Consider the following 22878-nt stretch of genomic DNA (forward strand, 5'->3'; position numbering starts at 1 on the left):
CAGGGGGGCAGCAGCCACCTGACGGCGCCGCCGAGGACGGATTTAAGCGCAGGAAGCCACGGAGCAAGCTGCCCCCGGCCCGCCGCCTTCCCCGGGCCGCGGTGCGGGGGCCCCCGCGTGCTCGGCTCTCGGCTTTTAACGCTCACAGATAAAGTGACCAGGCAAGAGGAAGGGGGAAGTTAGAACTGGAAGGAAGGAAAATAAAAATCACACAGGAACAAATACTTGCAAGGCTGACCACAGCAGCTGCAGCACCTGAAGCTTCATTTATCCTTAGCAGTGAATTATTTTTGATGGTGGTGGCATGGTCTCGTTCTTTTAAACACTCTGCCCTTGAAACAGAAGAACAAGAGTACTTTTTATTATCAAATGCTCTTTATTTTTATCTACATCCCATTATTGCATAAAGATCACATCTTTTTAAATATAATAAAGCTATCAAATAGGTAAACCTCATCACCCTCCCTCACACTCAAACAAGGAAAAGGTAAACCAACAGGCTGCTTCTGGGCGTTGGGGGTTTTTTTTGTTGGATTTTTTTTTTGGGGGGGGGGGGGGGGGGGGGCGGAGGGCAACATGCTTTAAGAACATAAGCACATTTCTAGTTTGAACAGCAGCAGCAGCACCAGCTGATGTGATACTCGTTACTTGTTTAGTTTCACAAGTGCACAGACCTTTAGGAAAGCTTTGTAAAAGGCAAGTATGCAGCATATATCCTCAGTCATTTGCTGAAACATTTTATTGTGTTCAAGTTAATACAAATTATATTTTTCATTAACTTTGTGCTAACACCACACCAGATTTCCAATGTTTTAAAGACCCAGCTCTAGGTCTTCCAGTTCCTGAAGGAGAGCAGTTTCTTTCTGAATCTTCTCCAACTAGAACAAAAAAACAAACAAAACCAAACACAAAATGTCACAGATGTAGCTTATGATAAAATAAAACTTGAATAAACTCCATACATCTGGAACAGTACCTGATTCTTCTCTAGCTGTTTGCCCGCAGCTGCCTGTTCTTTCAGCTGCTCAATTGCCTTTAGTTTCTGGAAAAAAACGAACACACACACATACCATACTAAAGACAAAAATATTGGTGAACCAAGTAGAAAAGAAAGAGTCTTAGAAGTTCCTGCACTTGCAATTGCCTGATTTACCAGGAGGCAGGTCTCAATATGGAAGGCACATTTCATTCAAGCATCTTCAAGATGCTCAGTCCAGAATTTTTCACCAATGAAAGACATTTCCTTCAAGAACAAAACCTAGAGAACAGAAGCACTTAGGCTCTGAAACATAAACATCACGCATTATCTCACTGAAGGGCTACATCCAAATTCAGAAATGACTCTTCCACTATCACTATCCCTCTTCACCACACATTTTCCTCAGAAAGCTTGGACTATTAATCCAAACAGAGACCACAAAAAGCAGGAGGCAGCCAAGAGAAAAATAGAAGTCTTGACGGATTACACAGAAATGGGATTCTCTAGCCTTAACCAAAAAAGTTCCATTCTGAAATTACTTAATCCAAGATTGGCTGTCAACATCACAATCATACCATTTAGAAGTTAGGGAAGAAATCAAAACCACAGAGCATGGTTCCCTTCTCAGATCCAAGATCCAATAAACAAGCAGCCCACACAGCTGCCTCCTAAGCACAAACACCATTAAGCCATACCCATTCCTTAACTGCGACAACTGGGTGCACATGCAACAGCGTTCATAATAGGAGACTGGAATATTCCCCCATGCACTCATCAGGGGCTTCCACACCGCAACCTCCAAGAAGATCTTTAGGAGTCCTGGCAAGTGATGACCTCTAGTGTTTTACAAGATTTAAACCAACTTCCTTTTCCAAATTCAGGAAATTACCATCTGTGTAAATGCTCTCCTACTGAGCTCAAGTCACCTTACAATCAGACTAGATCTTACAGACCCATCTCTTAAGAGAAATCTGCTCTTTGTTAGAAAAAAAAACCCAACCCTCACCTTTTTTAAGTTCTTTATCTTCTTGTCAACTTCAGGATCTCCTGATGTAACGGCAGGCACAGCACTCCGTGGTGCATTCTGCGATGCTGAGGATTGTGTACATTCCTGGTTCACATCAGCTTTGGCCTCCTGTAGACAAATAAAAAAACCACATTATCTAGAACACACCTTTAATTATAAAGGGACTGAAAAATGTCTTTAGTGATTTTAAGGGACCCATTTAATATTACTTCCTTCACTAGTTTGCTGGTATACTCCAAAAATCGTAAAATGACTTGCTTTGATGTATTGCATCACCTATATATATGCTTTCCACAAAAGAAGGGTTATCTGTAACAACTCACATGCTGTTTCTTGTTTAATTTCTACTTCCTCAAGACACCAACCATACACAGCACAGGGAAATATCAGTAAGAACAACATGACAAATACATATACAAATGTTTTATAAAGCAGACTGGTGGGTCATTGCCTCTGAAGCAAAAGAAAGGGCTCAAAACCAGCGTAAGAAATTAAAAAAATATATTATTTAAAGAAATTATTACTTTAGAAGTTCAAAGAAATTAGAAGACTAACACTAAAAGCTGATTTTTCTCTATCTAACCAAAGAACAGCAAGCAAAGAGGTGTCACAGAACAGGCTGTCTTTGGTCTGCCCTAATAATGTGCCTCAGCCCTGACCTGCTGGGGGAACAATGAAGCAGAAGCAAGTCCATTCTTTCCTCTCATCTAACACTGAAAAAAACCATGCAAGTTGTCCGAAGGTGAAAAGCTAGAATCACTTAGTCTTAACATTGATTTCTGCTAATGTTCACAGCAACTAACCAAAGCTGTTATTTTTAAGTCATCCTTTTGTACCTGCTTTAAAAAGTCTACCAGCCTGCTCCACAACTTGGCACGTGCAAGATACGTGGAGGGCTCTTGGTGCAACTAATGGTTGCTGCTCGGCAACTGAGCTGCACCATTTGTGAAAACTGATTAACATTATCCCTGAAAGAACTACTTTTGCAGTACCTGTTTCGCAGCTTTTTTTGCTTCATGTTTCCTTTGATTTTTGAGAGCTGTTTTAGAGAGTGGCTTATCACCGCTTCCCAACTGTGGTTTCATATTCTGAGGTGGCTCATCCTCATGCTGCAGGATATGCAAAATTAACAGTTAGGAAGCCTGTATTCCATGTTGGCAAGCGTGTTGCTACAAAAAGCCTGAGTGAACCCCCAAACCTACTTAAGACAGGACCATGTGCAAAGATGAACCATAAAGGAAGAGGAAGGAAAAACAAAGAAAGACAGACAGACACAGACAGACACAGACAGACACAGACAGACACAGACAGACACAGACAGACACAGACAGACACAGACAGACACAGACAGACACAGACAGACACAGACAGACACAGACAGACACAGACAGACACAGACAGACACAGACAGACACAGACAGACACAGACAGACACAGACAGACACAGACAGACACAGACAGACACAGACAGACACAGACAGACACAGACAGACACAGACAGACACAGACAGACACAGACAGACACAGACAGACACAGACAGACACAGACAGACACAGACAGACACAGACAGACACAGACAGACACAGACAGACACAGACAGACACAGACAGACACAGACAGACACAGACAGACACAGACAGACACAGACAGACACAGACAGACACAGACAGACACAGACAGACACAGACAGACACAGACAGACACAGACAGACACAGACAGACACAGACAGACACAGACAGACACAGACAGACACAGACAGACACAGACAGACACAGACAGACACAGACAGACACAGACAGACACAGACAGACACAGACAGACACAGACAGACACAGACAGACACAGACAGACACAGACAGACACAGACAGACACAGACAGACACAGACAGACACAGACAGACACAGACAGACACAGACAGACACAGACAGACACAGACAGACACAGACAGACACAGACAGACACAGACAGACACGAAAAGAAAAAACAAGTATGTACCCTTTGTCTTTCAAGTAGCAGAAGACAGCGCGAAAAGGGTTTCAAACTCATCCATTGTCAAGTTTGGATGGCACTATGCTATATGCCCCAAAGATTTGTTGGATTTCTGATAAAATAACAAAATCAGCATGTTTTCTATCTCAGGGGGGAATAAACCAGCACAAAATGAACGAAGCTTGGCATTTTGCTTTTGTCAACAACTTTTTAACTCAGACTCCTAGTGACAAGAAAGGAAAAATGGGTTGCTGGGTGGAGAGATGGGGTGGGGTCTCTTGGGGGTGAAAATTGGGGGGGCTTAGTCTTTTGTTTCTTTAAGGGAACCCTTAAATGAGGAGCTGCGTTGTTTTAATGCATATGACAAGATTTCTTGCCCATGTAAGTAAACGGAATTATTTTATTTAAAGCATCTTTTTCTCTACTACCTCTACTCATTGATCATTTGCAAAATCAGACATTAGCATTCTTAACAGATTCCTCACCAGTCGAGCACCAGTCGTTCCTTCAAAAGCACAAGGCTCAAAATCAAAAGTTCTCTAAGCCTTAAACATCAAGGGTGCAATTGTTAAATATGATTAGTTGCTACTCGGCCTACTTTGAAAACTTGCAGAGAAGAAATTAATTAGACAAGTAGGTCCTTCAACAGTAACCTGTTTAAACTGCAGCTGACTTGCTGACAATCAAACCTCTTTCTAGCAAGTAAATTTAAAAAAAAAACAAACCACCAACCTGTTGGGAGGGCAGTCAACCACCCATATAGCTGGGTTTAGACTGGTAAGTCAGGTCACCCAAACCAGAGGCTTCTATCTTAACTAGAGTACCCAATTTCACCATAAACCAAATTTGCAGTTTATTATTCCAGTGCATGTTGCAGAGAGTTTTTTTTAAATGTGCAAACGACTTTGTCAAAGGATAGTATTTGGACCAAAGAAATTTTAGTTTTCTATCGTACATCCTTGCAAACAGTGAGCAAAGCACCGAACAGGATTATCAAGAAAACTTTTCAAAAACTCCCACAATACTACTGCCAGTCTGATGACTCTTCTAATGTCCCTCATTAAAAATATACATGTATTTGAGACCAAACTTCAAAGACGGGCAAAGCGATGAAGTAGAACAACTTAGTTCATGTATGAAACCGTCAACTTACGAGCTTGGAACTTGTTACAGGTTTGTCTCTCAGGGCTGGAGGTCTGTATGCTTGGGCAGGCTTTGGCTCAGCACTGGGCAATTCACTTGGAACTGCCTGGTATTTTACTGCTTTCGCAGGGAACACTCCATCCAAGAAGGGCTGCCAGGAAACTTGCCACATTTCTTCTTTTGATGGAACTTCATAGTTGTGTAACAGAGAGCCAGTGTAGTGCCATATCTTGTAACCATTACTGACTCGTAGCCTTGGAGCACATGTAGCTGTTACAATGTGCTCCCCATCAGGACACCAAGCAAAGTATGTGGAATCCGAGGCTACCGGTTTGGAAATGAGTTTGTAGTTTTTAACGTCCCACACTTCCATCTGTCCCCTGAGATTTCCAAATCCTGCTAGCACTAGGATGTGTCCGTGGGGGCTGTAGTAGGCAGCATTGCGAGGACCGGTTCCAAAATCAAACACAGGGTCACATTTCAGATTAAAAACTGTTGCTTTGGCAGGCATAAAACCATACACAGCACAGAACTCAACAGAATTGGGGTTCCAAACAACATCATAAATAGGACCATTTTTTGCTAAAGGAAAAGGAAAATACACAGCTATTGTTAGGAGCTTGGATCTTTTCAGTGCAAGCAAAAATAAAATTAATAGTGCTAACTTCATGCTTTGCTAAAATGCTGTCATCTAATTACTGACTAAAATTAATTCTGGTAACAATAGAGGTAGAAACAGCAATTTATCTTCTGATACTTTTAGTTAAGGTTTGCAACAATAACTGCAGCCATTTCAAATTACCTCTGTAGGGTCAGCATCCGCACTTTTTAACAGTAAGTGTATTTTTTCCACATAAAACAATTCCTTTCCCCCCCACACCCTGCTTGTTATTCAGGTATGATCTCTCAGGACATTCTCAAACTGTCCTACTGGAAGCCTGCAAAACCAGGAGTTTTATACCAGCTGGACACCAATTCCTCTTCTTTTAATCTAAGAAATATTGCATAGCTCAGCTTTGTAGAGCTAAGAAATACTGATCTAAACTATCTTTGGACCATGCTCATGCACGGTATTTTATAAGACAGATTTTAAAGTGAGACAGCACACAAATTATTTTAGACATAATGATTAGAACTTGTCAAAAGCTATTCTGTGGGTCAGAACATTAGAAGATACTGAAGAATTAGTGATGAAACTCATGTAAAATACACAGGGGTAAATAAAACCGTAGGTCACTATAACTTTTCATAATCTGGTTTTCTTTACCTGTATTTCAGAAAAATGACAAGTGCATTACTGACAATTCTTAAATCCAGATGTTGACCCAAAACAACAAACTGTTTTAAGTAATTCATTCCTGTTAGGCTAAAGCCTCAGTATCTTCAGAAACTAAGCTGTATGATCACACTGTCTGTTTTTCCCTTTAAAACTTTTTAGAGGACATTAACCAAACACCACTGCAGAGACAGAGAGGTCTGATGTAAAATTACGTTTCTGCACATTTCACAACAGCGGGCAGCTGGAGAGATGAAGGCAGCTTTATACAGGCTTCAACAGCAAAGGCAAAGTCTGCAGCATGAGCATGGGTTAGTCAAAAGCAAAAAACCCTCTACAAACACTAACATGAAAAAAAGGCTTCAAAACTGGACCTCAAAAGTAACCAGAAGACACAAATTTACAGGAAATGAGGCCCCACTCACTCCAAGTGCTGACCACTTGCTTTTGTTGGAAAAATTTTACAAAACAGATGTCAGCTTGTTTTTTTCCTTGAAAAGGAATAGCTAAATTGAACAAAAAATATTTATAAACCTACTGTTAAATAAAGATGCATTGGAAATAACTTCAAAGGGCGAAAGAGTTTTTAATAAGCATGTAATTAAAAAACTAGTGTTCTCAATCCCAGAAACTGCTCCCAGAGATTCTAGATATCGAGTTATAATCCTGATTATTTCTCCCCAGTGAAGTTAACAACAAAGGGAAATGGGGCACAGTACTTGCTACCACAAGGTTTGCTACAGAAGGCAAACTGAAGGTGTTCTCCCAGTCAGCAAGAAAATATATTCATGATCTCTCTACAGTCACTTAGGCATATATACTGCACACCACCCCTGGTGTTTTGAAATATTTACAAGCCAGCCTCTCTACAACCCCAAACAAGACAAATGTTTAACAAACAGCTTAAGACAATGAAAAAATACCACCATAGGGGAAATTAACGAATGGACTTCCAATTCAAACAAAACACTGAAGTTAAGCACACCCACTTGCTTCCCTCCAACACGTGTTTTTTGAGTCTTGGAACATTTCCCATTTTACAATGCAAACTTCTATTTTCCAATATACTTCAAAAAATTGTGCTCTCTTTGCTCCGGTTCCTTTAGTAACGGTATCATTTGCATGTCTATAAGTGCAGGTAGGATGATTCTGTTTAGTAACATACCTTCCTGCCCATTTTGGATTCTCAGACATTAAGTTGGGTCCACTGTCCAGGTATTTCCTCAGTAAACTTGCACAGTTCCCTTCTTGTGCACGTTAACACCCTCCCAAGCAAATTATTTGTATATATTAACTGAAAGTGGGTTCGCTTTGCCACTGACATCAAGACAAGTACACCAAAGACAGCAAGATAATTCAGCTATGAAGAAAAAAAACCAAATCAACAAAACCCACCTTACTCCAAAGTAAAAAAAAATTCTGGTGAAGGACTTTTTTTAAAGATTACTTCCTTACACTAACAAAAACCCCCTCGTACATTAAACAAAAGCTAGCAAAACACCAATTCCCACTACTGAGAGTTATAATACAATGAAAAAATGCCTGAGAGCTACTTACGCAACTGAACGACCGCACTTTCTCCATTTGTTGCAATGTAGTGCAGAGTTTGCTCTCCATAGTACGAAGCACCTGTTTTATCAACTTCTGTACTAGCTATTACTAGCACAGCAGTGGCTAATAGAATAGACATACAGTTACTCAAAACAATTATTGCAAATTATATAAACTATTTCACAAACTACAGTGAACAAAGAGAAATTAATTCAATTATGAATTCCAGTTAGTTGCTTGCATAGCTGTGCTGTTATTCTCTTCTAAATTTAATTTTTCCTAGATGTTAACCCACACAGAATGAGTACGTTCCTTTCTCAGATTGAAAGTGTAAGCTAAGTCTATCCATTCACTGCTGAATTATGTAAAAGTGAACATACTTTTGCAGCCATAAAAAAAAGGTATTAGTCTAAAGCAGAAACCAAGCATCCTGATCAGTCCTTGAATAAAATGTTTCATCAACATCTGTTACATCCAAAATTGTGTGCCTACATGTGGTTTCCACACATAATACCCTCCCTCTATTCCAAACAATCTGGGGTTGAAGTAAAATGTTTTTTACAAAATTATTCTGAAACATCTCATTGCTAACAAACAGCAAATCACAAAGGACTGTGCAAGTCATCCCAATCGTGATACGTCTGTATATATACAGTTTTACAGATTAAGAATGGTTTATACTCAGGTATAATCTTATGTTTACTGTCTAAATACATCACAGCATGCTAAATTAAATTTAAATTTGCTATTCAACTTCAAAATTTACCAACATGTAGAATATTCTCAGTTACGATACACAAAGTCATGGAAACCAACACAGGGAAGTTACCAGCACTACAGGGTAATCAGAACTCTAATTCATTGCATTGGTATTAACAGCTATCTTCCGTATTTATCTGCACGTGCAAATTAAACGCAAAACCCACACAGAAAAAGTAAATCTAAAATGGGTAGAATATAAAAGTTTAAATAGACAGCTGTTATACCTTTTTTGTTCCATAGCATCGTCACCTTGTCAGCTTTAAAGAAACTTTTATTGGCTAGTGCAGACTGAGGGCCACCAAAGTTGGGATACTGATAGAGTCTAACAAATGATGGTGCACCTTTACTGCCCGGCACATATACAGCAACCTAGAACAAACCCATGACATTTTATTGCAGATGATATTCTTGGTAGCACAGGGTCTATTCACTATTAGCAATCTGTACTAAAATCACAGTAATTTTATCTTTTAAGAAAAACAAAAAAAAAAAAATTGGAAATAACATCAGAGGTACCTTGGTTGGCTGTGCTCCTGGAGATAACACGAAATCATTAACCTTTTGCAAATGTAGTTTATTTGCAATAGTATCTGGGGGGGGGGGGGGGGGGGGGGGGGAGGGGAGGGGCAAAAAAAAAAGTCACAGATGTGATTATGTTAATGACAAGTGACATTAGCCTGGATTACTTAACTATACCTTCTTATGGGCCTGTATCATGAATAATAAAGAACAGTATATACAATGATAAAGGATTTCTTTTACTAGGCAAACAACCATTACTCTCCCATTTCACCACAGATTTTTCTTTACAAAACCAACCTGAACCAAACCTAGGCCTGAAATCCAGTATTTGGAAGTTCAAACAGCAAGGAAACTTCTGAACCCCACACAAACATAGCTTGTGTTTTAAGCAAGGCACAGTGTTCTTCATCCTATCTGTGCTGACCTCAGAGGAAGCAGCATCAGTCATGCCCAGCTAACATGCACCATTACCCAGAGCCAGGGGTTCTCCCCTCACACCTTTACTGGATGCTTCTTCCTGATCAGAAGAATTCACAAAGGCCTGTTCCATGCTGAACATTGCCCCTTTACACAAACAACATAGGCGAAATGCATTAAAAACTGCATTAAAAGCAGCAACCCACAACCTCATTACAGCAAGGAAGTCTTATCTGAGCAGCAGACCTCGTGCAGGAACAGACAATCCCTGCTTCCCAAGTATAGCTTCGTTAACATCAGTAGGGCTAATTCTCAGGAAACTGCATCTCTCATAGGCTGCATTTTTAGCCTCCAGAATAATTCTTTTTTCAGCTTTATTTAAAACAAAACAAAAAACCACCAAAATCACACCCCCAGCAGTTTTCTTTTAGCCCTTTAAATTTTTGTTCCAATTCATTTTTATCTTCCTGCTTTTTTCTTCCCCTTTCCCTCTTCAACATCTATTGACTCAAAATATTCTATCAATATAAATTTTCTCATGAGTCATTTTTTTGGTACAATGAACAAATGGCAGAATCACTGACAGAATACACACAACCCAAAGAAGCAATCATAGATCACATCCTCTACTGACAAATACTGGATCTCATTAAATGAGGAACAATAAAGAATCAGGCCTCTGAAAATTAGATGCACTTTGTACTAGCTAAGTCACTGAAGAGATAAACAAGAAAGTGAAAACATACTTCATTAAAATATAATGATTCTGAATTACAAATTCAAATAGAATGTAGGCAATATTTAAAATAGAAAGCAAGCAAAAGAAGAAGTGAGGAAAAAAACCAGAACAAGCCACTCAAAAGAAGACACCTATACGGAATGCAATGAAATGTATAGAAATACTTGCATACTGAAGTTGTTGTTTTCAAAAAAGTGCACTTCATTATTTACATTCCTGGCACAAATGCTTTCATCATCTGCCCAGCAAGGACACCTACATTTAAAGAAAAAAAATTAGAAATACTAAATTATGTTCATCTTTAGCAGTCTAGGACTTTTTTCCCCCCCTCCACTTTTAAAGCCAAGGAAATTCAAACATGATACATATTTCAAATGGATAAATGACATCTGCTAAATAATATATATATAGCTATACTTAGTTATTGTCTCCCTAACTTTCTCTGTGGTACAAAATGACAGTGAACTTATACTAAGAAATGAACAATTATGGTTACATACAAAGATACTTACAAGTGCAGATATTTACTTTCAGCTAGTAGCAGGCAGTATTTTGAAAGCAAACACACTAAAAGCTCTATTTAACCTGGATCAGATTTTGGAAAGCACAGTTCTTTTCCAGATACTAACTGTTTGTAATGTTATTTACCAGTTCTGCAACTTTTTCTGGATGAAAGACTTTAAGCATTTTCCAGTTTTCACATCATAAAGTTGCAGGTTGGGCAGCCCCGCTGTGCCGTCTTTAGCAGCTGCAATAAAAACATGGATTACAGAAGTGGTCTCTGGGGATTAAATCTGCTTCACCGTCATGACATTCTATCTCATGATTCTACAAACAACCAAACACGCTTACAAACTTCTTACAAGAAGCACCTTCCCCCTGAGGGACTAAATCCTAGACTGCTAATTGCCTTACACATTAATATAAATCCTTCCACAGTCTTTCAGTCTGCAGGAAGAACTAACATTTGGAAGTGTAGGGTTTCTACTCCCCATTGCAAGACTAGGACCACCAACACTAGCACAGCTTCTTTTATGCGTGTTTTTTAATCAAAATCAAAAGCCACCCTCTTGGCAAACACCACAGGTATTTTCTCCATTCCTATGTTTTGTTCTGACAAGAATACAATGCATTTTGCCCATCACACTGCAGTCACGGCTCTATCTGTGAGCTGTACAAAATGGTTCTGTGGGTTTAAACTCTCTACCCTCCTACTTATTCTGGATGCTACAGCCTGCCCACTTCTACCAATGATCTGGAACAGACCTTCCAACAGTTCTCTTCACAATCTGGCATCAGTTCTGTCACTTGTGCTGGTCTTTTCTTACCACCTGTCCCAGACCACCCTTCCCACACACTCAGCTTGTGGCCAGCTCTGTCTGTGTAAGGAAGCATTTACACCGCCTACTTCAGACACACAACTTGGATGCAACCTAAATCAGGAACATAAACTCCGCAGAGAGGCAGAGGAGAGAAAAAAAACCCTCTGGACAACGGAGAACACTCAAGTCAGCTAGGCCCAGTGGAGGACATGACTACTCCGAGACAGCTTACAATTTTCCTTGTCTATACATGACTATAAACTGCTTGAACAGCATATGACTCAAGCACACTCTTTGCACTAAGATCAGTTAGCAATTTTTAGAAACATGTGATTTACGTAATAGAGTAATTGTTAGCACATGCACTCTGATTTAGCGTTTATAAGAACGGTCAATACCAGATGCTTTCAGAAGATGGCATCCCTCCCTCCTCCACTATGTACTTGATTACCCATATAATTTTCTGTGTACTTTCTATACTGCTCATTTAGCCAATAAACATGCTACAGTGATAAATCAGGTAATAGAAAACCTGCAAACCAAATTAAAATATGCAGTTAGCCCGTGTACTTTTACAGCTGGTAAAATACTCACTTGTATAAGCCTGCCACGTTGCCAAAACATTATTCTTTGGCGAGAATTCAAGGCAAACTGCCTTTGGAAGATCGAAAGAACGCAGTAATGCAGCATTGGTGACATCAACAATATTTACTCTGGAACCAAAAGATGCTATTTCAATAAAGCATGCTTAGACTAGTTCATTAATAGCCAAGGTAACTTTTCACATATTTGACTCTTCTAGATCTATCCCAGATTTGGCCAATGTAACAAAAATAGAAGAGGTTTTTTCCCCCTCCTGCTTCTACTAAATCTTTGCAAGAACACATTTTCAAACCAGATACCCAAGCATAACTGAAACAAATGAAACCATGGGTCAAAACACATCACGTATTTTTATCTGCAACATCTAAACTCTGAACAAGAGACAAGCTATACTCTATTTCTATAGAGTCCACCCACACTCCCCCAGTGCTAAAGCTGAGGAACAGCCAACAGGAAGATTCTAAGTGAGTTAAAACATGCCTTCATCCCACGTATTTTTAAAGCTTTTTTATCTATAAGGATACAGCATTCAACATTTGGGATTTTTGAGGTTGGGGGACGCAGGGAGACCTGAACAATAAAAAGCAAAGGTCAGACTGCTGAACAAAAAAGTTCAAGCAGCACCTCTGAACACTGCATATTAAAGATCTGCCACATACGGAGTCCAAAGAAACAAAAAAAGATGCATCCTAGCCATTGCTGTTCTCAGAAACTGCACTAGGAGCCTGTTCCTCATCATCTCGCTAACTGCTCCCCCTCAAAAATGAAGGAAGACAGACAGCCCCCAGAACAAAGAGGTATAACGGACCAGAAATGTTTGCCATTTGGAATATTCTCATTTCAAGCATGGGTACCTGGATATACAACCTGCCTGGTTGTTTGAAAAACATTTTTCCCCACAAATATTTTCTGGAAACGAACCTTTCCAACTGACAAAAAAATGAAGTTTTTAATGAAAAACGAAGAGTCTGAATACTTTGGAGAACGAGGAACAACAGTGGAAGTAATGAATCCTACATCTGTGTTTCCTACTTTAAAAGAAATGGTTAAATGGCATTGCTAAATACTTTTGCAGGGGGGGTTTAACCTGTTAATAATAATACCAACATTTCAGAAGAAGCCTTATCACCTCTTTAGAGCAGCAACCCCATGGTGCACTCTTATGTGAAGGATGATCTCTAGTGAACTCTATAATGCACCTGGTCTATAAAGAGTCCTGTGATGTTTGTACATGAGGTACATAAGACTAGTCATTTTCTGTGAACTTTACTAACAGATTAATCCCAGAGAACCAGGTACTCTGTTACTGGGAACTATGAACAAAAAAACCAAATAAAGCATATCCAGATTCCATGGGAATGGGTGCGTTATAAATATAAGAAAAATGGCAAATATTTCATCTGATATTCAGGAAACAAAGCCGCTACTGTGGATAAGGCAAAAATAAACTGCACTTAAAGCGTGTATGCAAACACTTGCATTAACAGCATAGCCTTTACACAGACAAGAGTACATGGGGCATAACTGATCCAGTTTATTTAACACAGACTACACGACTAATATGATAAAATGCACCTACTTTTCTCCATTGCACCAGGCAAAGAGGGAACCATCCTTGCTAAAAGCAACAGCTTTGCAGTTTTTTCCAGAATCCCTAAAGAAATAAGTAACTCACATTAACACTCAAACGTACCACATAAATTATTTTTGACAAAAACAAAAACCAACACACCAATTTTCCCGCTGTGCTTCTGAGTAGCGCTTTTTAACACTGCAATCTACTCTGCAGTTGTTCAGCGATTATAACCTGGCCAGTGAGAAGTCAGGCACTGACAGTAAGAAAAAACTAATTTATATTTACAAATTTTTCAATTCTGGAGTCCATCTTTACTTTTTAGAAATTTATTTCTTTTCTGCAAAAGATCAAAAATAGCTGTAGTAACAGTACCTTTGAAATGTTGTGCTCTCTGTGAAACTAGGTGGCCCATTCACCATATAAAGCCCTTCGGATCCTCTCACTGGAAGAGTAAACAAATATAACTACTCATTTCAAATCTGGAAAACTGTCCAAAGCAAAAAAGCTTTTTCTAATTTGTGAACCTCAAGACCAGCACGCACGTTTCCCCTGCTTGCCTTTTAGAGTAAACAAGAGAAAGGATTGTAACGGACATTCATAAGGTAGCACGTGCCAAGACACCTGTCTTCATCCAAGGCAGCTGGCAGGATTAAAACACAGGACAGAGGCAGTGAAGGGGCAGAGCCAAGCTGAGCTATCAGCCACAGCACCAGAAGCTCTGACACACAATGCACAGGCAACTGAGGCACCAGTTTGCTGTACACCTCTGCAGATGCACAGTGACCGGCCAGCACCACTGCAGAGCCAAGGACTGAGGCGGGACTGCTGCCACTAGTCCCAGCCTTCCCACACCCACAGCCCTGCAATCCACTCCCCGCTTCAGCTGGCGTGGCCCCTCCAGTGCAGCCTTCCACACAGGGTCGGTCCACGCACTGGCTGGTCCCTCTGCCACAGGAGCACTGATGTCAGTGCAAAGGGAACAGAACTGCTACTGAAGGTAGCAGGGCAGGGTGGGACAGACCCAAAGTAGGTGTGTGGCAGAGGGGCTGAGGGGAGGCACCCCTGGAACCCCCCACCATACCCCTGCTCTGTCAGGGCCACTGACAGCAGGCTGTGGGGCTGTGCCCAACTGGGAGGTGAGGACCCCCGAGGACAGGGTGCCCCACAGCCCCTCTGGACAGCCTGCGCCTGCATTCCATCTCAAAGTAAAATAGTTTTTCTTGTATTTAAATGCAATTTCCTGGATTTCAGTTTAAGCCTATTGCCTACTGTCCCATCACTGGATACCACAAAACGAGAGCCTGGCTTCATCTCGCAGGATGACCTCAAGCTACAAAAGAGTTGCACCTGCATGAGGAAGGAGGCTGGGAGGACATCTTGCCCTAAAATGGCCGATGGTCCTCAGCTCCCAACCCTGCTGCAGGAGGCCCTTTCAGGAAGCCCAACTTGCAGAGGCTGAAAATGCTCCATCATTGCAAGAGCCACACGAGAGCCCTGCACAACAGAGTGGGAAAGAGTGGCCTAGATACTCCCTAAAACAAGGATTAGCTGCCTAAACACAGGAAGAGCATTTGCCAAAGAAATATTATGTTGGACTGGGGTTTTTTTGCTAACATGAGACAGGATTTGCCCTATTGTTAGTTTTAACATTGAAGTTCAACTTGGAGAATACAAGGTGTGAAAGAAATGTTAATATAAAATGTGTTTCATTTTTTCAGAGACATTGCCATGTTCATGACATCAGAAAACAAACAAGAAATAACGACAGACTCACACTAAATCATCCAGTTGTGCTACAAGCATATTGAAAATCAAACTTAAACAACAAAACAGGCAATTTTTATGTAGGCACTAGCTGTCTTTTATGCATTTTCTTGGGACACCAAAGATGCCTGCTGAGGTGGCAATTTTATACTGTCAAACACGACTCAAGAAAGCATGATCTGCGCTAGCTCAAGCTACATGTTCAGCAGCTGTATTATTCTGAGGGCACGTTAGGGCCAGCAGCATGACAGCAGGACGGCAGTGCTCCCGCTCAGCCAGGTCAGCCCGTATGTGAACCATGCGATGGAATCCACGTGCCGATGCAGCAACACCCAGACGACAGTAACATCTGCCACCAAACCTTACGCTGCTCTTCAGAGCTGCTCTTTCAACTACCAAGTACCTTACCTCTCTTCATAGCACTTTGGAAAGTAACAAATAGGAAGTGTTTTAAGCAAGAGTTTAAAACATTAGTTTGCTAGATTTCAAATCTCCACCTGCTCTGTAGCCCTGTAAGTCACTGGGGGAACACCATGCCCCTAACATACCTCTGGAGTATGTTTTAACAACACTTTAAATGGGATCCACTAGCTTCACACCCCTGCCCTGAGTCTATTCTCCAGGTCCTCCGGCAGACTCCCAAGAAAAATTAAGATCCAAATTTGCAGCAGATCGCAGACAGCAGTGAACAGTCCAAAATCCATCCTGCGCAACTGCAGTCCCTGACGTGCCCAAATGAGGATAAATACCCTGGCGTTTAATGCTTAGAGACACTCCCGAAAGAAAAAACGCGCGTCCCTTGTGTTACAGGCAACTTTAACAGTAAAAGAGAGGGAAAAGGCAGGCGGCCTCTCAGAAGGCCGCGACGAGCCCACGATGTGTGGCGAAGTCATCCAGAGCTCGGCTCGCTGCGGAGGCCCTACTAGGCCGGTGCCCGTGGCCTCCAACCCTGGGGGCGCTAGCCCCTGCCGCCAGCCGCCCCAGGCCACAGTGCCTCCGGGACCGCTTCACCGGCTGCCCACACGAGAAAGGCAGGCAGCTCCGCGGGGCGGACCACTGGCGGCTGCCTAGGCGAGAGAGGGACGGGAGCAGGCAGCCGGCGCCCGCAGGGGAAGGCCCGGCAGCACTCTGCCCTGTCCTCCGAGCGGAGAGGGGGTTGGGCCCGGCCCGGCGGGCAGAGCGGGAGGCACCGGGGCCCAGGGCCGGCCACGCCGCGGCCGGGGGAAGAGGACCCGCGGAGGACACGGGCACGGCACAGCCCCTGCCCGGCCGGGCCCAACGTACCTGCCAGCAGCGGCGCGGGGGGCACCATCTTTGGCTCGGCGGGGCCGGGGCTGGGGCCGCGTCCGGCTTCCGCTTCCGGGGGAGCGGCGGCGCGGCCGCCCCAGAGACGTCCACGTCGTGCGGGGCGGGGGCGGGCACCGGCGCGTAACGCGAGGCGCCGCTTCCGCCCGCTGACCCGGAAGTGCCGCCGCCAGGCGCGCGGGTTGGCGGCAAGAGGCGGCCCCGCCCCCGCGCGCGTGTTTCCGGCGGGCGGCGCCGCGCGGTGCTGACGCTGGCAGCGGGCGGCGCGCGAGGCCGAGGGAGCGGAGCGGCGGCGGCCCGGGCCGGCCGGGGGTCGCACCATGGTGGCCAAGCAGCGCATCCGCATGGCCAACGAGAAGCACAGCAAGAACATCACGCAGCGAGGGAACGTCGCCAAGACCTCGGTGCGCGGGGGCCGGGGCGGACGGGGGGTGGGCGGCGGGGCCGGCGGTGGCGGTGGCAGTGACGGCGGTGCTGTGCCCGCAGAGGACGGCCCCGGAGGAGAAGGCGTCGGTCGGGCCCTGGCTGCTGGCGTTGTTCATCTTCGTGGTTTGCGGATCAGGTAAGCGGGCGGGGCAGGCGCGGGCGGGCGGGCCCCGGTGGCGACTCGGGCCTGCCCGCCGGCCAGCGCCCAGCTCCTCTGCTCTCTTGCAGCCATCTTCCAGATCATCCAGAGCATCCGGATGGGCATGTGAAGGGGCGCCGAGCCCCGCCCGCGCCCCCCGGCGCTGCCATGGACTGTGCCCCCCCCGGCCCGTGGCGGCGGCTGCTGGGGGGCAGCGCCCGGCATTCCAGGTCCCTTCGCCAGTCATTCCGAGTTTCCTAGCCCCTGCCACAGTGCCTTGAACAGCACCACATGTACAAAGCAATAAAATTATATTGTTGATCTACAATCGTGGACCTGCTTATTGGGCGAGGCACGCAGCCCTGCTGGCCCTGACACGCCGAGCTGCGCGCGGCCTGGACACTGGGCGCCGGCAGCAGCGGCGAGCACCGGCCTCCAGAGTAGTCATGGTCTCTGTAGCTGGAAGTGGTTCTGCTCGAAGGTGGGAGCCAGGATTGCCAGAGCACGAGCTTGAAGCATGTCTGTGACGCCGTGGCCAGCTGCGCAGCGCTCCGCAGCTGACCCCTCTGCCTCGCCCTCTCTGTACGCATAGAGTAGTCTCACTGCAGCATGCGGCAGTGCCCTAGCGCTCGCATGCTTATCATGACGCAAAGCTTTACCCTATGCCTCCTGTCCTAATAAACGCGAAATGCTTGTTTGTATAGAGTTAGTGGGTGTTACTTAATTAGAAACCAGCACGACTGAGCCGCAGCTGTTTCTGACATAACCCGATGCCGAAGTTTCGCAAACCACCAAGCAGCTTGGGCCAGAGCTGCCGGCTCACCGAGCCTCTCCTGGCTGCAGGCCACAACTGTGCTGTAAATACTTGGACAACTTTCAACAAGTGGTGACAGTTTTGAGTTTTACAACATTGTATGGGAATGTTTTGTGCAGGTACAGGGGCCCTACCCTGCCGCTCCCGCCCACAGCTCTGCTTATGTGTGCAGCATCTGCAGAGTGTGGTGTGTCTTGCGATATATATTTAATCCTATTTAAGGTAGATCCTGCTTTCAACTGTTTTGCCTAACGATGGACCCAGTACTTAACTGCTTTCCTGCAGATGATCGCAGTTCCTTCTTAGTGATGCTGAAGAAAAAAAAAAAAGCCCTCCTTACATCTGTAGATGACTGTAACTCGAGATCACTGGAAAATGCTGCTATTGATAGTATTTTGTTGCTGATAGCCTGGGCTTTGCGTTGGCCCCTCGCTGTCCGTTGTGGTAACAAACGGCAGCCCAAAATCAGTCTGCTGTTGTATGCAGTTGCTAAAGGAAGATTCCTTTTTTCAGGTTTCTTAGAAGACAAATTAAAAACCTGGTTACACCAGAAGTAATAGGAAAAAAAGTTTCTGTAGAGATTAATTAAATGCCTGTTGGCCGTGAAGGAGCAGATCTTTTGTATGACTTGTCTTATTACCGTATGATATTATTGGGACTGGTGTGAACCAGCGCGGCCGGCCGAGAGTATGCCCCCAGACTGAGCCGTACAAGGTAACATGCATTCCCTGTTCTCGGATGCTTGTATTTTGTAAGTGGTGGCAGCGGGGGGAAGTATGTATAATCCCTGATTCTAAATAAAAGTTCCTTTTCAAATGTGAGTTGTGTTCATTTTGAGGTTGGCAAAATGGTGCCTTGCTGGGTGTTGAAGCTAGAGCGCTTCCTGCCGAGTGCAGCTTAATTAGCTTCTTCCCCAAGATGAGTCCCGTTGGCACAGGAAAGCCCCGTGTTTGGCTGTGCTGGGGTCTGGCCGTGCCAGTGCTGCCGAGCCATGGGCTGAGGGGTCTGGCCATGGAAGCCACCTGGCACCGCTCCCCTTCCCCTTGGGGGCCAGCCCCTCTCCCTGCGGGGTCCTGCAGCCGGCCACATGGTAGCCCAGTGTGCTTTCTCCACTGCTGGCATTGCTGGATTCAAAGGGCAGAACCGCATCATTAGTCACATGCAAATAAAGGGATATGCAGCGGCTGCTTTTGTTGTCGTTACAGCCTGAACAACAACCCGTGCCTGACAGAGCAGGGGCCAGTGATGGCCTCCACCAGATAACTACAGTTTGGCGCATCGTGCTGCTCGAAAACTGCTATTGGATTGGAACAAAAACATTCCGGGGTGCTCCGCATTGAAAAGTGGTGAAAGTGGCATTGCAGCCAAGAACAGTGACTGCACAAGGGGTGAGAAGGAGCTGCAGCTCGCAGCTGCTTTCGCGATGAGCTGACAAAACAAGAGGGAGGTCATTCCTCAGGATATGGGGTATTAAGTATCAGGAAAACACAGAAGGGGGACAGGGCAAATCACTGTAGGAGCTGCGCGATGAGTGGTGTCTGCTTGCTTTGTCGGTGGCCTAAGCCCTGACAGGGGGGGTCTCGAGCGGTGTTCACTCTACGGTGACAGCTGAGGGGACGTGGATCATCCCAGGTTATTTCTTCCAGGCAACAGGTCTTTTATTTTACAATTTTGCGTTACACTGGAAGAGTGACTTGATTTGAGCACGTGAAACCACTACAAAATTTGCTTTGACCAACAGACTCTATGTGCTCGGAAAGATCCAACTGCTTGTGACATGATATGATTTGAAAAGACAAAAAGAGAAAGCAAGTAACCCCCTGCTTTGTTTCTAGGGTCCTGCGAATGGCAGATGCTCTTTGGTGGCTGTGGAGCAAGGAAGATGAGCCATTGGTGGAGGAGGCTTGTTAGGGAACATGTCAACGAACTGGGCGTGCAGAGGTCCACAGGACCTGACAGGATGCACCAGCAGGAGAGATTCCTGAGGACTGGAAGAAAACAAACGTTGCCTGTCTTCACAAAGGGTGAGGAGGAGGAGGATCTTAGGAAGTGCAGACTGGTCCACTTTAGCTCATTACCCCAAGGCAATGGAGCAAAGCCTTCCGGAAAACCACTTCCAGGTACACGGAGGACAAGAGGGTGACTGGGAGCAGTCCTGGATTTATGAACAGGAAAAAGCACTCTATTAACCTGCCAGCCTGCTGCCAGGAGACGCCTGGCTCAGTGGGGGACAGGACAGCAGTGGGTCTTGCTTAATTTCGGCACAGCTTTTGATGGGGTCTCCTGCCCCAGCCCCACAGGCAGCCTGGTGAAGTAGTGGTTGGGTAAGCAAACAGGGAGGACCGAGCCCTGGTTGACCCACCGGGCTCGCAGGGCTGCTGGTGGCAGCACGGAACCCCACCGGACACCAGTTGCTGCTGGAAGTAGCTCCACAGGGAAGGGCCTGGGGCTGGGAAAGGCATCACCAGTGGGTGGAGGTCTCCTACCCCTCTGCTCAGTGCTGCTCAGCGCATCTGGAGCACTGCACTCGCTGATCCTAGGCTCCCAATAGCATGTGGACAGGGACACACTGGAGTCCAGCACTAAGCTGCAAAGTCGATCTGATGTACCAGGGGGCTGAGAGTGCCTGCAGGAGGCTCAGAGGAGATCTGACAAGTGATAGGATGAGCAGCAATGGGCACACGCTGAAATACAAGAAATTCCATTTACAAACAGGGAAAAAAGCTTCTACTGTGAGGGTAGTCAGACCCTGAAAGACATTGACGAGGGAAATGGTGGAGTCTGCATCCTGGGAGACCGTCACAGAAGGCCCTAGGCAGCCCACGGTGCCGGAGCAGGGGTCCAGGCCAGCCCCAACGGTGTTCCCACTATGAAGGCTGCAGCGTACCAGGCTTGTTTCTTTTCAAAAGCCTGAGAGAACAATATCCAGGTTTATTTCCCTTCTCATGAGGCTGCAACATCTCACTGCCAGGAACTGCTAGAGCATCTCTTTTTGATACAATGGCCTGCAGCAGTACGGTGTCTGGGCAAAGTAACATGGTACCATAATCCACAGAAATGGTCAGGTACTTCCATCGAGCTGACCTCGCTGTCCCATTGAGATGATGTTATTAACTGCACACAACTCACTCGTCTCTTAAATCCGTGTTCATTTTTTTTCCCCGTGAAGCCTTCTCAAGGCTGGCTGTGAGACTGTGCTTCAGTGACACCCATCAGGATTGGTGTATGCTTTGCCCCGTTCTCCTGCCAGGCCTTTCCTCGCTGCCGCTGCATGGCTTGACCTGCGCCTGCAGCCGCGTCTCCGACATCCCACCGCCCCAGCATCACCCCGCGCAGCGCCGGCCGCGCCGCAGGGTTCCCTTCCCCTCCGTGTGTGCAAACTGGCAAACCACCGCCCGCTGCCGATGCGAGAAGCGGCCGGCGCTGACACCGGCCTTGCGGGCCATGTCGGCCACAGGCATCCGCTCGGCCGTAAACAGACGGGGCGGGCGGGGCTCGCCCGCTGGCGGCGAATGCGGCACCACCGAGGCGCAGCCGCGGCGGCGGATGCGGATGGAAAGGGGGCAGCCCCGTGCTGCCAGGGGGTGCGGGGCGGGAGCGCGCTGCTCGGGGCGGCCGGCGGGGAGGGCGGCGCGGCCCGCAGCCCCCGCAGAGGGGGGTGGCCCAGGACGGCCGGGGGCGGCGAGAGTCCCCCGGGGACCGGCGGCGCGTTGGCCGCGGGCGGCCCCCGGGGCTGTGCCCATTTTTCCCACGTGGGGCCCAGGCGCCGACGCCGCAACAGCAGCAGCCGTGGGCGGCCGGGCTGCACGTTCCCCTCCTGCTGCTCACAGCACCGCTCCCTGGGTTAAGCTCCGTCACTGGTGGGGGGGGGGGGGGGGGGGCTGGGAAAACGCCCCACCCCCCGAGCTGCCCCTGGCAGCGCGCTCCGCAGCCCAGCGCGCCACCCCCACCACCGGCACGGAGCCCGGACAAGCCCCGGGGCCGGCGCTGCCCCCCCCACCCCACCCCTCCCGGCCGCGGGCCCAGCCAGCGGCGACGGACGCGCGAGGGGGCGTGGTGGCTCCTGCCGGGCGGCGGCGCTCGGGGCCGGGCCGGCGCGGGGGGGGGCTGTCGCGCCGGCGGGGGGAGCCCCGCGAGCCTCCGGAACGGGCCGTCCGCGGAGAGCAGCGCTCCTTCAGCACAGGCAGCGCATCACGCGGTGCGCAGAAACCGGTGCCCTGGCGTGCTCGGGGGGGGGGGGGGGGGGGGGGGGGGGGGGGAGGGGGGCAGCGACACACACAAAAAATAATCAAGGCCAAGGTGCCTGTGCTGGCTACGGGAACTCAGGATTGCCACGTCCCATGCCTCACTGGCCCAGGTGACTAGCCCTTCCGGGGCACTTCAGTGCAAACTCAACAAAACCTGCTCAAAATGAAGTTCAAGGGGGCCAATTCGCTAGACTGTTGCTCAGTTGAAATCTCACTTTGGAGTGCAAAACGTTGCAGATCTGTTACTGAATGAGCCCAGGCAGGAGATGCTATG

The 22878-nt window shown here is 46.4% G+C and overlaps 2 protein-coding genes across 2 annotated transcripts; one reads left to right on the plus strand and one right to left on the minus strand.

Annotated features, from left to right (window-relative positions):
* Positions 1-721: 721 nt before the first annotated feature.
* EIF2A (eukaryotic translation initiation factor 2A) lies at positions 722-17300 on the minus strand. The gene is made up of 14 exons (XM_055817546.1): positions 16958-17300; positions 14282-14351; positions 13913-13987; positions 12325-12443; positions 11057-11156; positions 10581-10663; positions 9247-9320; positions 8955-9099; positions 7975-8091; positions 5152-5723; positions 2999-3115; positions 1986-2114; positions 977-1042; positions 722-878 (listed from the first exon to the last, which is right to left on the minus strand). Exons 1-14 carry the CDS (start codon positions 17298-17300, stop codon positions 813-815), a joined length of 2076 nt encoding a protein of 691 aa, XP_055673521.1. The 3' UTR covers positions 722-812.
* SERP1 (stress associated endoplasmic reticulum protein 1) lies at positions 17246-18244 on the plus strand. Its single transcript, XM_055817548.1, has 3 exons — positions 17246-17382; positions 17465-17540; positions 17633-18244. The coding sequence occupies exons 1-3, from the start codon at positions 17299-17301 to the stop codon at positions 17671-17673; spliced, it is 201 nt and encodes a 66-aa protein (XP_055673523.1). The 5' UTR covers positions 17246-17298; the 3' UTR covers positions 17674-18244.
* The last annotated feature ends 4634 nt before the right edge of the window (positions 18245-22878 follow it).

Source organism: Falco peregrinus, chromosome 12 (assembly GCF_023634155.1).
Source record: "Falco peregrinus isolate bFalPer1 chromosome 12, bFalPer1.pri, whole genome shotgun sequence".
NCBI classification, from domain to species: domain Eukaryota; kingdom Metazoa; phylum Chordata; class Aves; order Falconiformes; family Falconidae; genus Falco; species Falco peregrinus.